The sequence below is a fragment of the Scophthalmus maximus genome, chromosome 11 (genome assembly GCF_022379125.1).
Source record: "Scophthalmus maximus strain ysfricsl-2021 chromosome 11, ASM2237912v1, whole genome shotgun sequence".
Lineage (NCBI taxonomy): Eukaryota > Metazoa > Chordata > Actinopteri > Pleuronectiformes > Scophthalmidae > Scophthalmus > Scophthalmus maximus.
The window spans coordinates 25,058,041-25,070,516 of record NC_061525.1 but is presented as its reverse complement, the minus strand read 5'-3'; the positions used below and the strand labels follow the sequence as shown (position 1 = coordinate 25,070,516).

The 12,476-nt window shown below is 47.0% G+C and overlaps 2 protein-coding genes across 6 annotated transcripts; one reads left to right on the top strand and one right to left on the bottom strand.

Moving 5' to 3' along the window:
* Window positions 1-157: 157 nt before the first annotated feature.
* Window positions 158-3,934, bottom strand: lipt2 (lipoyl(octanoyl) transferase 2). Of its 3 annotated transcripts, none has more exons than XM_035622011.2 (4): window positions 3,807-3,934; window positions 3,007-3,384; window positions 2,804-2,930; window positions 158-956 (listed from the first exon to the last, which is right to left on the bottom strand). In XM_035622011.2, the coding sequence occupies exons 2-4, from the start codon at window positions 3,313-3,315 to the stop codon at window positions 697-699; spliced, it is 696 nt and encodes a 231-aa protein (XP_035477904.1). In that variant the 5' UTR covers window positions 3,316-3,384; window positions 3,807-3,934; the 3' UTR covers window positions 158-696. The 3 variants fall into 3 exon arrangements, with proteins under 3 accessions (XP_035477904.1, XP_035477905.1, XP_035477903.1); XM_035622012.2 differs by having other exon boundaries at window positions 3,007-3,372; XM_035622010.2 differs by having other exon boundaries at window positions 3,007-3,925.
* A 786-nt stretch (window positions 3,935-4,720) lies between these two features.
* Window positions 4,721-11,708, top strand: rnf169 (ring finger protein 169). 3 transcript variants are annotated; one of them, XM_035621919.2, is made up of 6 exons: window positions 4,722-5,096; window positions 6,284-6,354; window positions 7,716-7,751; window positions 7,851-7,951; window positions 8,027-8,117; window positions 9,446-11,708. In XM_035621919.2, the coding sequence occupies exons 1-6, from the start codon at window positions 4,847-4,849 to the stop codon at window positions 10,565-10,567; spliced, it is 1,671 nt and encodes a 556-aa protein (XP_035477812.1). In that variant the 5' UTR covers window positions 4,722-4,846; the 3' UTR covers window positions 10,568-11,708. The 3 variants fall into 3 exon arrangements, with proteins under 3 accessions (XP_035477814.1, XP_035477812.1, XP_035477813.1); XM_035621920.2 differs by lacking the exon at window positions 7,716-7,751; XM_035621921.2 differs by lacking the exons at window positions 7,716-7,751; window positions 7,851-7,951; window positions 8,027-8,117 and having other exon boundaries at window positions 4,721-5,096.
* Window positions 11,709-12,476: the final 768 nt, after the last annotated feature.

Below are 12,476 nucleotides of genomic sequence, written 5' to 3'. Positions count from 1 at the left end.
CTGATTGGTCTTCGAGGGCAGACTAAGCGTCACCTCCGGTCCAGTCCAACATCTGAAACCAGTTGTAGTGTAGTGGAGCAGTGAACAGGACCGAAAGCTCCAGGACAGCGACTCAATGGACCTTGTGATGAGACTGTTTTGATTTAAAGACATGGTCTAGTTTTGAAACTTTTATTTTAGTCTACATTGAGCCAACATGGTGGATATTCTTAGATAAACACTTTCAAAGCACCTGATGGTGTATGACGATGGACACGGTACGAATACGACAGTCAGATCAGCAGGTCCAACCAACAGGTCTGATGGTTTATGGACAAAAAAGAAGATTTTTCACAGAAAATATGAACATGTAAATGGAAAAAGTAGAGGACCAAAAATAGAACCCTGAGGAGCCCCATGTTTCCACTACCGACACTGAATGTGATGATCACGTCACTGATGGTGGAACACGGCTACTTTACACGATGAGGACATGTCACATGGTTTTCTTTGCAGCTTGTTCTTCTGCCTGTCATTCATGTAGTGTAAAATACAAACTGTATCATGTTTATTCAGAGCAGATCCACCAGGGGTAATATGCTCCTGCTGGTTTTTCAAAACTGGAAGATGTCCCAAGGTATGAACGCTGAAATGGAACATTTAGGCCATTTCAAAGCACAAATTCAGGGCTGCTTTAGAGTCGCTTCAGGTCCGTTTCTACGCTGACGATCCTCCGCCGTCCTCTTCAGGTTCAGGTGTTTGTCCGTCCATCAACTCGCAGGCGAACTGGTCTCTGAAGGCGTCCAGCAGCCGGGGGATGGTTTCCTCCACGCTGACGTTTCTCTGCAGCTCAGCGCTCAGCGACGTCACTCCTTTACCTTCGATGCCGCACGGCACGATGTGGTTGAACCACGACATGTCGGTGTTGCAGTTCAGAGCCAAACCATGAGACGTGACGTATCGACCACAGTGGATTCCTGAAGGGAAGAAAACAACATTCACACAATTTAAAGCTACAGTGTGTAATTTGCAGAATATATTGTCCATAACTCTGTTCATATATGAGTTAAATATAGTTCCATGAGGTGGACCCGACCTCCGTGTGAGTCTCCATGTTTCTACGTTGTGTTGAATACGGTTGTTGAACTAAACGCTCCAGAATATGTCACGTTCACAATGAATTTTCAGACGCTGACGGAAACAGGAAATGGAATCATCGGTGCGACGCCATAAAGTGTCCCCTGTCGGTCGCTCAGTTAGTTGCGGTTTGACACTTTACCACCAGATGCCGCCAGAAAATTTCAAAGATTACACACTGGGGCTTTAAGTTTGTGAAGATCAGCGACAGAGGCTTGTATCATGTGATGGTTTACATCCAACGTTCAAAACTCTGTGGTACAAAGTGACCCTCATCCCACTACAGCTGAATGTTCTCGACAGAGAGCAGAGAGAGATCAACAATACAAAAAAACTAATAAAATTCTGTTATTTGTTCCAGCAGATGTTTCACCCACAACTGGTTTTGGTTCTGTTAGAGTTTTTTCCCTCAGAGCCGCTCATTGTGGGAACTGTCGGGTTTCTCTGTGATGTTTACTAAGTAAAGAGCCTTGAGACAATGTATGTTGTGATTTGACGCTTTACAAATAAAAATTGATTGATTCAGGTGAAAACTGACAAATGAATCTTTTGACAAACATTTAGGGGTGGGAATCTTTAGTCACCTCACGATTCGATTTCGATTCAGAGGCTACGATTCCATTATAAAATGACTATCGGTGCATCATGATGTTCTATGTTCAATAATGAAAAATAAACAGATACATTTCTTTCCATTTTATTTTATTAATAGTAATAAATGGAAGAGATATGTCCACTCAAAGGTTATATAGGCCAATATATTTCCAAGCAATAAAACCAACAACAAAAAATGTGCCTGTGGCAGTAAAAAAAAAAGACTTCAACGTGTTCTACACTTGAAAACATTAAAACATGCTCTCATCCTCAAATAAATAAACACTTCTCTTCCAACAAAATCCTCCTGTTACGGACAATGAGCATAGAATCCCTGAGACAAAAAATCCCTACATTTAGCTGTAGCCTACATAGCAATGGTGCTTAGCTGGTGGAAGCTGAACGTTAAGAGCAGGGGAGGCTATGTGTCTTTCAGCAGAGACACTGTCGCCTGGAACGCTCGCGTATCTCATTGCCAACTTGGAACTCCGTGGAAAAAAGACGCAACGCTTCCATACGCTAGCTTTTCATGCAGCGGCTGCCGGTTGAATCATTCCGGTCAGTTGCTCTAGTTTAGCCATGCTCACGTGTAGCTGACAACGTAAACACGACACACACGGTCTCTACGCCCGTGACGTTCAACCGTCCGCCATACAGGCTGAAGCTCGGTGATGTCAATTTGCGTCTTAATGTTGAAAATTGAGTTGTAAAAGTCTGATTATTAGTTTTTCTGCATCAAGACATAATCCTTCAAAAGAGAATAGCGATGCATCTTAGAATCGATTATTTCCCCCCCCCTTTGAACATTGTGACGACACATTTGACTGCGAAGCCTCATTTTGTCTTTATCGTCCAGACTGATGTTCTTTTTAAACAACAGTGGTTTCCAGACAGGGGAAGCTCACATCGGTTCTCGTTCCTTCCAGTATGATTCAGACCTGACAGGAAGTTCACGGAACGAGAGAGAACAGTGGATATGTAATAATGTCGAGTTTAATCATAGAAATTGACAGAAGAGCGATTCTGTTCCGTCTCTGGCTGCATCACTGATGGATCTTAACCTTGTAAAAATGTTAAAGTTGTGTTGTCATACCAACGGCACAGATCTTGTTGTTTCCGACCCAAACTCCAGTGTGAGGAGACGTCGCTGCTTCAAGACCAAAACTGCTGCAGACCGAGACCACGGTTCTCTCCAGCTGGCAGACGTACCAGCGAACGCTCTGAGAGATGACATTGAGGATTTAAAACGTGCCCAGTTACGTTAAACAACATTCAAATCCAGATTCAGGCTCAGACCTTCTTGAAGCTGGCCAGGTTCAGGACCGGGTAGCAGACCAGCTGTCCCGGCCCGTGGAAGGTGATGAGACCTCCTCGGTTGGTGCGGTGCACATCGGCCCCCAGCAGGCGGAGTCGGTCCAGCAGTTGGGCAGGGTAGGGTTTGTGGCGGATCCCGGTGGTGTAGACCGCTGGGTGCTGACACAGCAGAAGAGTGTGAGCTGGACCGGACCGGTGCCGGTTCACAAAGAACTGCTGCAGCCGCAAAGCCTCCTGGTAGGTGACCAGGCCCAGGCGGACCACCTCCACCACCGGCCTGACGCCCTGCATCCAGGACTGGAAACGGAGCAGGAACCAGAGCAGGAACCAGGGAACCAGACTCCGACACTAACACACACTCTGAGTTACATCAGGTGTGTAAATGGTCCCATTACAGACACAGAGGTTCATCACAGATCTGAGGTCAACGTCATCGATAAAATCTAATTATAACATATTAAATCTGAATTTTTGATCAGTTTAAAAAAAACATTCACTGAACATACACATTTACTCCACTTCAACAGTTTAAATCATTCAGGTTATCCATAAACAAATACATATTAATTATGAATCAGTTTTAAGAACCATGTATTTAAAGTCCCATCAACATGATCAATTCATAAAACAATGATTACAGATTAACATTGAATTCATGAGATTAACTCAGTTCCATGTGTAGATGATGTTTACATGTATTTAAAGTTTGTTGACAAGAGCAGAGACGTTAAACTCGATGACCCTGATTTAACATAAAAATCACTTCCGCTCTAAATTCTAACCGGTTCAAACGGGACCGGATCAGACTGAACCGGTTCAAACAGGTTGCCTCTCACGGTCGTCTTCACAGTTCACTCAGGAAACACGCGCCGCCATTGTTGTTGCTCTTCTTCTTCTTCCACGGTCAAATTGGTGTCTGCTTCCGGTTCGTTCCGCAAAAAAACCCAAAACAACAGCCATTACCTTTCACAATAAAATGTACTTCTTTACTTTATTCCCGAAAAGTTCATTTATTTGAATGTCTGCATTCTCACATTGCTACCAGTCACAGATTAAAACGTTAAACGAATTTGAAGTACAAATCATTCATTTTTTGGGTGATATAATCCTGACAGACACCTCTCTGCTCTGCATGTCAGATAGTCAGAGCTGTTTCATATTCTGATATTCTGATATTCTGTTGCAATACGTTGGATTGCAGATACAAAAACTCGACAGAAAAGGATTTTGTGATTAATGTCTTTGTGTATTATTGGTGAAATTGTCAGATTTGTTTGGGGAATCAATTCTTTTGCGGATTCATGAATAAATAACAGTAGATTTAAAATGACATTGTTGTGAACTGTGTGTAATATCAATAACGTTAAAACATTTCTATTTATATTGGGTTTATGCACGTGATGATTTGTCCTTTCTAAGCATTTATTTTGAAGGACCTGCGTCATTCTTCCGGTAGTTCCTCTAGCTCCTCTTTCAGAAATAAAATATGTATATATATATTTTTTTACAGTAGTTAAAATCCTTTTTTGAAGAAAAGCTTTGTTCCCTCCGTGTCGTGTTCTTGTATCTCTACACAGATATTTCATCATATTTTATTTCAGAACGTGTTGCTCGTGAAAAGTTATAAAATAAACATATTAAGTTGCTTTATTTTGAAGTTGAGCTCAAAGGACGCTCGTGCCCGACGCTCGCGCCATGTCCCGGTTCCAGCTCCGAGGTTGGCGGCTGCACGCGCGTCCCCTCCGTGCACGCGCTGTTCCGGCGGCGGCAGGGCGGGGTTTGTTTTGAGAGCGGACCGGAGAGAGAAGACTCGACAAGGAAGATGGCGACCGCGGGGTCCGCCGAACGGGCCGGCAGACCGGCCAGCAGGTCCGGGTCCGGGTCCGGGTCCGGGTCCAGTCTGCCGGAGGACGAGGTGACGCAGTGCGCGGAGGCTCCGCCCGGCGGTCGCCCGGCCTGTCCGCGCTGCCGGGCCCGGACACTCACCGGCAGCGAGGAGCGGCTCCGGAGGAGGAGCGACCCCGAGAGGAGCAGCAGCAGGCCGGGCAGGAGGGACGGCGACAGCCGGAGAGGTCGGTGTTGTTCAGCTGGGCGCTCGATTTACTCACCAGCCGCAAGAAAAACAGACACAACCGGAGTTTAACAGCGTCACTCAAACTTTCTGATCAGAGGAGTGAAGAGCAGGAGTCGGTGTCTGTCTGTGTCTGTCTGTAGTGTCAGTGTCTGTAGAGTCTCTGTCTGTCTGTGGCTGTCTGTAGAGTCTTTGTCTGTCTGTGTCTGTCTGTAGTGTCAGTGTCTGTAGAGTCTGTCTGTAGTGTCTGTGTCTGTAGTGTCTGTAGAGTCTGTGTCTGTAGTGTCTGTAGAGTCTGTGTCTGTCTGTGTCTGTCTGTAGTGTCAGTGTCTGTAGAGTCTGTCTGTAGTGTCTGTGTCTGTAGTGTCTGTAGAGTCTGTGTCTGTAGTGTCTGTAGAGTCTGTGTCTGTCTGTAGAGTCTGTCTGTAGTGTCTGTGTCTGTAGAGTCTGTGTCTGTCTGTAGAGTCTGTGTCTGTCTGTAGAGTCTGTGTCTGTAGAGTCTGTGTCTGTCTGTAGAGTCTGTGTCTGTAGAGTCTGTGTCTGTAGAGTCTGTGTCTGTCTGTAGAGTCTGTGTCTGTAGAGTCTGTAGAGTCTGTGTCTGTAGTGTCTGTAGAGTCTGTGTCTGTCTGTAGAGTCTGTCTGTAGTGTCTGTGTCTGTCTGTAGAGTCTGTGTCTGTAGAGTCTGTGTCTGTCTGTAGAGTCTGTGTCTGTAGAGTCTGTGTCTGTCTGTAGAGTCTGTGTCTGTAGAGTCTGTGTCTGTAGAGTCTGTGTCTGTCTGTAGAGTCTGTGTCTGTAGAGTCTGTCTTTAGTGTCTGTGTCTGTAGAGTGTGTGTCTGTCTGTAGAGTCTGTGTCTGTAGAGTCTGTCTGTAGTGTCTGTAGTGTAAGTAGAGTCTGGTGTTGTGTCCAGACATGTGCAGCTGAGCAGCAGCTGATTCGCTTCACTCTTCTTCATCATCACCATCATCATCATCTGTTTACTAAACTCTGATTTACTCTCAGTCCATCAGTGATCACTGATCATTGATCAGTCTTTCACAGACATAATCAATATCTGCGTTTATGTTCTCTGATATGAGAGCTCTGATGTAACAGTGGAAACTGTTGATATTGATCAGCTGTAAGTTGTTGGTCTGTTGTGTTTATCAGAACACGTGTCTCACACTGATGATGTCATTGTGTCTCGGCAGAGTTCTTCGTCTCTCCCGCTCTCGTCCCGAAGTCTGTGGACGTCTCATCAGGACCGAGCGGCAAACACAAGGTGAGTCTTGACTGGACTAATGCTGGTCATGTGGTCGGGGTCAGCCGTGGTTAATGACCTCTGGCCTGAAGTCACACTCTGATTGGTTCGACCTTTCATCACTTTTCTGCTGGTCAGGGTCCAGGTTGTATCAATTAGGGTTAGTATAAAGAATGAATGTGTGAACGCCAGGTGTGAATGGGGTCAGAGACAGGTGTGGACACCAGGTGTGAATGGGGTCAGAGACAGTTGTGGACGCCAGGTGTGGACTCCAGGTGTGGACGCCAGGTGTGGACGCAGGTGTGAATGCGGTCAGAGACAGGTGTGGACGCAGGTGTGAATGGGGTCAGAGACAGGTGTGGACGCCAGGTGTGAATGGGGTCAGAGACAGGTGTGGACGCCAGGTGTGGACGCCAGGTGTGAATGGGGTCAGAGACAGGTGTGGACGCCAGGTGTGGACGCCAGGTGTGGACGCAGGTGTGAATGCGGTCAGAGACAGGTGTGGACGCCAGGTGTGAATGCAGGTGTGAATGCGGTCAGAGACAGGTGTGGACGCCAGGTGTGAATGGGGTCAGAGACAGGTGTGGACGCCAGGTGTGTCAGATAGTCAGAGCTGTTTCATATTCTGGTATTCTGATATTCTGTTGCAATATGTTGGAGTGCAGATACAAAAACTCGACTGAAATGGATTTTGTGATTAATGTCTTTGTGTATTATTGGTGAAATTGTCAGATTTGTGCTTCTCTTTGGGGAAGAGAGTCTGTTCCTCTGAAGAGAGGATTCAATTCAATTCAATTTTATTTGTATAGCGCCATATCACAACATACATTGTCTCAAGGCACTTTACATAGTGACGTCAATATTACAATATTACAGGGAAAACCCAACAAATCCCACAATGAGCAAAGCACTTGGCGACGGTGGAGAGAAAAAACTCTTTAAACAGGAAGAAATCTCTGACAGAACCAGACTCAGTTGTGGGCGGAGCTTCTGTCTCGACCGGTTGGGGTGAGGAGAGAGAGGAGGAAGAGAGGAGAGGGTGGGTGGAGAGAAGAGAGAGAGGAGAGGTGGGAGGAAAAGAGGGTGGGAGGAGAGACAGTAGGAGAGAAGAGAGAGAGAGGACAGTTGTACAACCGCCGCTGTAATCTCTACCAGACTGATACTTATAATTAAAAAATACAATTATGTTGTTGTTATTATTAGTGATGATATTAATATTAATATTAATAATAAATGTTCAATGTGAGGTGAAGTCTCCAGACAACGAAAACATATCCTGGATATGTTTAACTCTCTTCGTAGTACAGGCCCTGGGTGTGGACGGGGCTGGTGGAAACCAGATGAATATTTTTTGAAGTGTGTCGTCCTGTTGTGTGTTCCAGCTGCTGTTTGACGACAGAGTCCAACGTGATGAGACTGTGAGTCTGATCTTCTGATCTTCTGATCCACACGTTCAGTTGAATCATGTGAAACGTGTGAACTCTCTTCACTCTGGTGTTTTCCTGGTTCTTCCTCAGGGAGTTCTGTCGGACTCGGAGAACGAGGAGCCAATTGGCAGGAGGATCAGGATCGTCTCAGCCTTCGTCAGGAAAACCAAAACCTCGTCAGCGATGGCTGGGTGAGTAGAACCATAGAATCAACGTGTTCTGTGACGCACCGCGGTTCACGGCTCTGACCTGTGTTTCTTCTTCAGCGGTGCTCAGAGGAGTCGCAGCTGCACCGACCCGGTGGAGGACGGAGAAGGGAAACTGAAGGTCACCGCCCAGCCAGCCATGATGGACCGGGTACGACCCCACAGCTGAGCCTGTTCACACCCTTGTTGTTGCTGTGGTTGTGGCGGTTGTTCTTGTTGTTGTGGTTGTTGTTGCTGTTGTTGTGGTGCTTGTTGTTGTTGTTGTGGTAGTAGTAGTTGTTGTAGTTGTGGCGGTTGTTGTGGTTGTAGTTGTGTTGTTCTAGTAGTAGTATTTGTGGTGCTTGTTGTTGTAGTAGTAGTAGTTGTGGTTTCATGTTGTGGTGGTGGTTGTTATTGTAGTTGTAGTAGTAGTAGTAGTAGTTGGTGGTGCTGGTGGTGGTGGTTGTTGTTGTTGTGGTTGTTATTGTAATAGTAGTAGTTGTGGTGGTGGTTGTGGTGGTTGTTATTGTGGTTGTGCCGGAGGTTGTTGTGGTTGTTGTTGTGGTTGTGGTGGTGGTTGTTGTTGTGGTTGTTATTGTAGTAGTAGTAGTAGGTGGTTGTGGTTGTTCTGGTTGTTGTTGTTTTTGTTGTTGTGGTGGTTGTTGTTGTGGTTGTTGTTGTGGTTGTTATTGTAGTAGTAGTAGTAGGTGGTTGTGGTTGTTCTGGTTGTTGTTGTTTTTGTTGTTGTGGTGGTTGTTGTTGTGGTTGTTATTGTAGTAGTAGTAGTAGGTGGTTGTGTTTGTTCTGGTTGTTGTTGTTTTTGTTGTTGTGGTTGTTATTGTAGTAGTAGTAGTAGTAGGTGGTTGTGTTTGTTCTGGTTGTTGTTGTTGTGGTGGTTGTGGTGGTGGTGGTGGTTGTTGTTGTTGTTGTTGTGGTGGTTGTTGTTGTCGTTGTTGTGGTTGTGGTGGTGGTTGTTGTTGTTGTGGTGGTTGTTGTTGTGGTAGTGGTGGTGGTTGTTGTGGTGGTGGTTGTTGTGGTTGTTGTTGTTGTGGTTATGGTGGTTGTGTTGGTGGTTATTGTGGTTGTGGTGGTGGTTGTTGTTGTGGTGGTGGTGGTGGTGGTTGTTGTTGTGGTGGTTGTTGTGGTTGTTGTTGTTGTTGTGGTTATGGTGGTTGTGTTGGTGGTTATTGTGGTTGTGGTGGTGGTTGTTGTTGTGGTGGTGGTGGTGGTGGTGGTGGTGGTTGTTGTTGTGGTGGTGGTTGTTGTGGTGGTGGTTGCTGTTGTTTTTGTGGTTATGGTGGTTGTGGTGGTGGTTATTGTTGTGGTTGTTGTTGTGGTTGTTGTTGTTGTTGTGGTGGTGGTGATGGTTGTGGTGGTGGTTTTTGTTGTGGCTTTTGTGGTTGTAGTTGTTGTGGTTCTTGTTGTGGTTCTTGTTGTGGTTCTTGTATTTGTTGTGACTGTGGCCTCTCCTCTGTAACGGCGTCTCTTCCTGTCTGTCAGGTCGGGATCAGTCACAGCTACACGGCAGGAATCCTCCTCTCCTCTGAGAACAGTCGCTCCGCCTCGGCCCCGATCGCCGCCGCTGACCGGAGGCTCGCCTGGCGAGCTGTGCTCACGTCGTCGTCCACGCCTCTGGTGCTCGCTCCGCCCCGCCCCGAGCGCTCCATCAGCCCCGAGAGCAACGACAGCATCTCGGAGGAGCTCAACCACTTCAAACCCATCGTCTGCTCACCATGCACGCCGCCCAAACGGCTGCCTGACGGTCGTCTGATGGAGCCCAGCATCGTCAAGTCCACGCCCAGGAATCTGACCCGCGGCCTGCAGAAGTCCACCAGCTACGAGGCCAGTCCCGCCGTGCTGCAGAAGTGGAGGCAGATCGAGCTGGATCGCCAAAACCTCAAAGTGAACTCCAAAGCCACACTGACGAGCCCTGTCGCCGAGGTCCACAACAAGATCAGCGGGGGGGAGGACGGCGCCGCCGCAAAGACTCATCCGTCTGCTGCCGGAGACGGACCGACGTCCGTCAACAAGAGAAGGCTGCTGTTCGATCCTCCAGCCGGAGACACGGATGCCTTCCACAAACAGTCTGTGAAGATCCGGGTCCCCGCGATCCGCTACAGCGGCGAGGCCACAGTCAGGGGAAGTTCAGAGTCGACGGTATCAGCCCCTGAGTCCTGCAGCGGCGGGGCGTTGTTCACTCGAAAACAATCGTTCTCACCTTACACCAAGAACTCTGGTTTCCAGTCGTGTAAATTAGTGCCAAAGGATTCGCACAGTCCCAGGAAGGAGTCGGACAGTAGCATCCACAACCAGCCTACCTCAAGGAGGGGCAAGAAGAGGAAGCAGAAGACCAAGCACCTGGACTCGGACCGGGACTCGGACCTGAAGAGGAGCCGGCCCGTCAGCCAGGACGCCTTCGACGAGCGCTACATACGTCAGATCCAGCAGGAGCGGCAGGATCGGGCTCTCGCCCTGAAGCTGCAGAGACAGTTTGACCTGGAGAACCAGAGTGTCAACCGTAGGAGGAGCCCTGACCAGTACTTCCTGCGGTCCTGGATGTCCAATCAGAACCGCAGGAGGCGTGGCCTGAGAAGATCCCGACGAATCAACAAGAAGCACTAGAGAGGCGCCGACTCGGGGCAGGAAGAGGTCAATATATGCAAAGTGACGAAAGGTTTGATGAGAAGAGTGAATGTTTTTATACGACGTTGTTTGTTTCTTTGCACCAGAAAATCACCAAAAAGTGACTCGACATCCCTCTGCTGCAACACGTCGTCATGACGACCCGACACGAAGACGCGCCCGTCAGTCTGACAAGAATACCTTCATTTATATAATCAATAAACAGTCGATCGTTCTTCTTCCCTGTCCGGCCAATCAGAGCCGCTCATCCCGCCACCGCTTAACCCGCTTCACTGTCGGTCCATCTAAGTGTTCTTACATCAGAACACTTATCATTGATCAGTTATTGTGGATCGACTGATCGGTTCTGATCCAGGACGGCGGCTGCTGCAGTGAGCAGCTGAAGGACGGCGGCCATTTTGTCCTGAAAAGTGACTGAAACTGATCGATTATGATACTAATATGTTTCTGTGTTTAATGATCCGTCACTACAGAGGGTTGAAGTTCACCACACGCTTCTGTTCAGAACCCGTCCTATGATCCGGTCTGGTTCTGGTCAGAACCTGTCCTGTGATCCGGTCCGGTTCTGGTCTGGTTCTGTTCAGAACCCGTCTGTGATCTGGTCCGGTTCTGACTCATGAGGCCTCTTTGTTACAGATCGCTGAACCAGACTTCATTCACAAAACAGATGATTTTAGATTCTCCGGCCGTTAACAACCATAACTAATCATAGCTAATCATAAGCAACAGCCAACGTCTCCTCACCTTTCATTTTTTTTTCAGTCGTAGAATAGATTCAAATCTAAAATTTGTATATGAAATCAGATGACTCATGATTCGTTGATAACTTCCTCTCCGATGTGTCTGAGTGAGATGAAAAATTTATTATAGATTATTGAACTTTTGTGTTTGTGGAGCTTTGTGGAGTTTTTTTTTAACTAACGCCACACAAACTTTATTGATATGCACATTTCCTGAAGTCGTACTGAAGCTTTGACGCTTGAGTTGAAGTAGTCCGACAGCAGAGTATCGGGGGGCGGGGCTAATGCTGAGTGCCAAATGACCACAGACTGTCAGAGCGACCATGTTTGTAGTTTCTACAGGGACTCAAACAAGAGAAACTAAAAGAGCTGATGATGAAGTGTGAGTCCTGTCGTCTGTCAACACCCACACATGAACACACATGAGTATTATTATGAATGTTAGTAGTAGTATGAGTATTATTATTGGTAGTATAAGTATGAGCATTATTATTATTAGGAGTAGTATGAGCATTATTATTATAAGTAGTAGTATGAGTATTATTTTACAGCACTTTAAAAACTAATTTTGGGGGCAGAAAACACGAAAAACAAAACATCACATTTTCCTCGCAGAGTGAATGATGAATAATCTTTTGTTTTAGAATTTATATATATATATTGATCTTTGGTTCCGTCATGCTAGATCTCATCACTGCTTTTTGCAGATGATGTGGTCCTGATGGCACCATCGGTCTGTGACCTTCAGCTCTCACTGGATCAGTTCGCAGCCGAGTGGGAAGCGGTTGGGATGAGAATCAGCACCTCTGAATCTGAGGCGATGGTTCTCAGCAGGAAACCGGTGGATTGTCTACTCCGGGTAGGGAATGAGCCCTTACCTCAAGTGAAGGAGTTTAAGTACCTCTGGGTCTTGTTTGCGAGTGAAGGGACAATGGAGCGTGAGATTGGCCGTAGAATTGGAGCAGCGGGGGCGGTATTGCACTCGCTTTGCCGCACCGTTGTGACAGAAAGGGAGCTGAGCCGGAAGGCAAAGCTCTGGATCTACCGGTCAATCTTTGTTCCTACCCTCACCTATGGTCATGAAGGATGGGTCGTGACCGAAAAAATCAGATCGCGAGTACAAGCGGCCGAAATGGGTTTCCTTAGAA

Bases quoted from the DNA above. Each gene is read 5' to 3' on its own strand.
- lipt2 (XM_035622011.2), bottom strand. From the start codon at position 3,315: ATGCAGGGCGTCAGGCCGGTGGTGGAGGTGGTCCGCCTGGGCCTGGTC. The intron at 2,931-3,006 runs GTCTGAGCCTGA...GTCATCTCTCAG, and splicing joins ACCTGGCCAGCTTCAAGAAG to AGCGTTCGCTGGTACGTCTG. The intron at 957-2,803 runs GTATGACAACAC...TCTTCCCTTCAG, and splicing joins CAACAAGATCTGTGCCGTTG to GAATCCACTGTGGTCGATAC.
- rnf169 (XM_035621919.2), top strand. From the start codon at position 4,847: ATGGCGACCGCGGGGTCCGCCGAACGGGCCGGCAGACCGGCCAGCAGG. The intron at 5,097-6,283 runs GTCGGTGTTGTT...GTGTCTCGGCAG, and splicing joins GGACGGCGACAGCCGGAGAG to AGTTCTTCGTCTCTCCCGCT. The intron at 8,118-9,445 runs GTACGACCCCAC...CCTGTCTGTCAG, and splicing joins AGCCAGCCATGATGGACCGG to GTCGGGATCAGTCACAGCTA.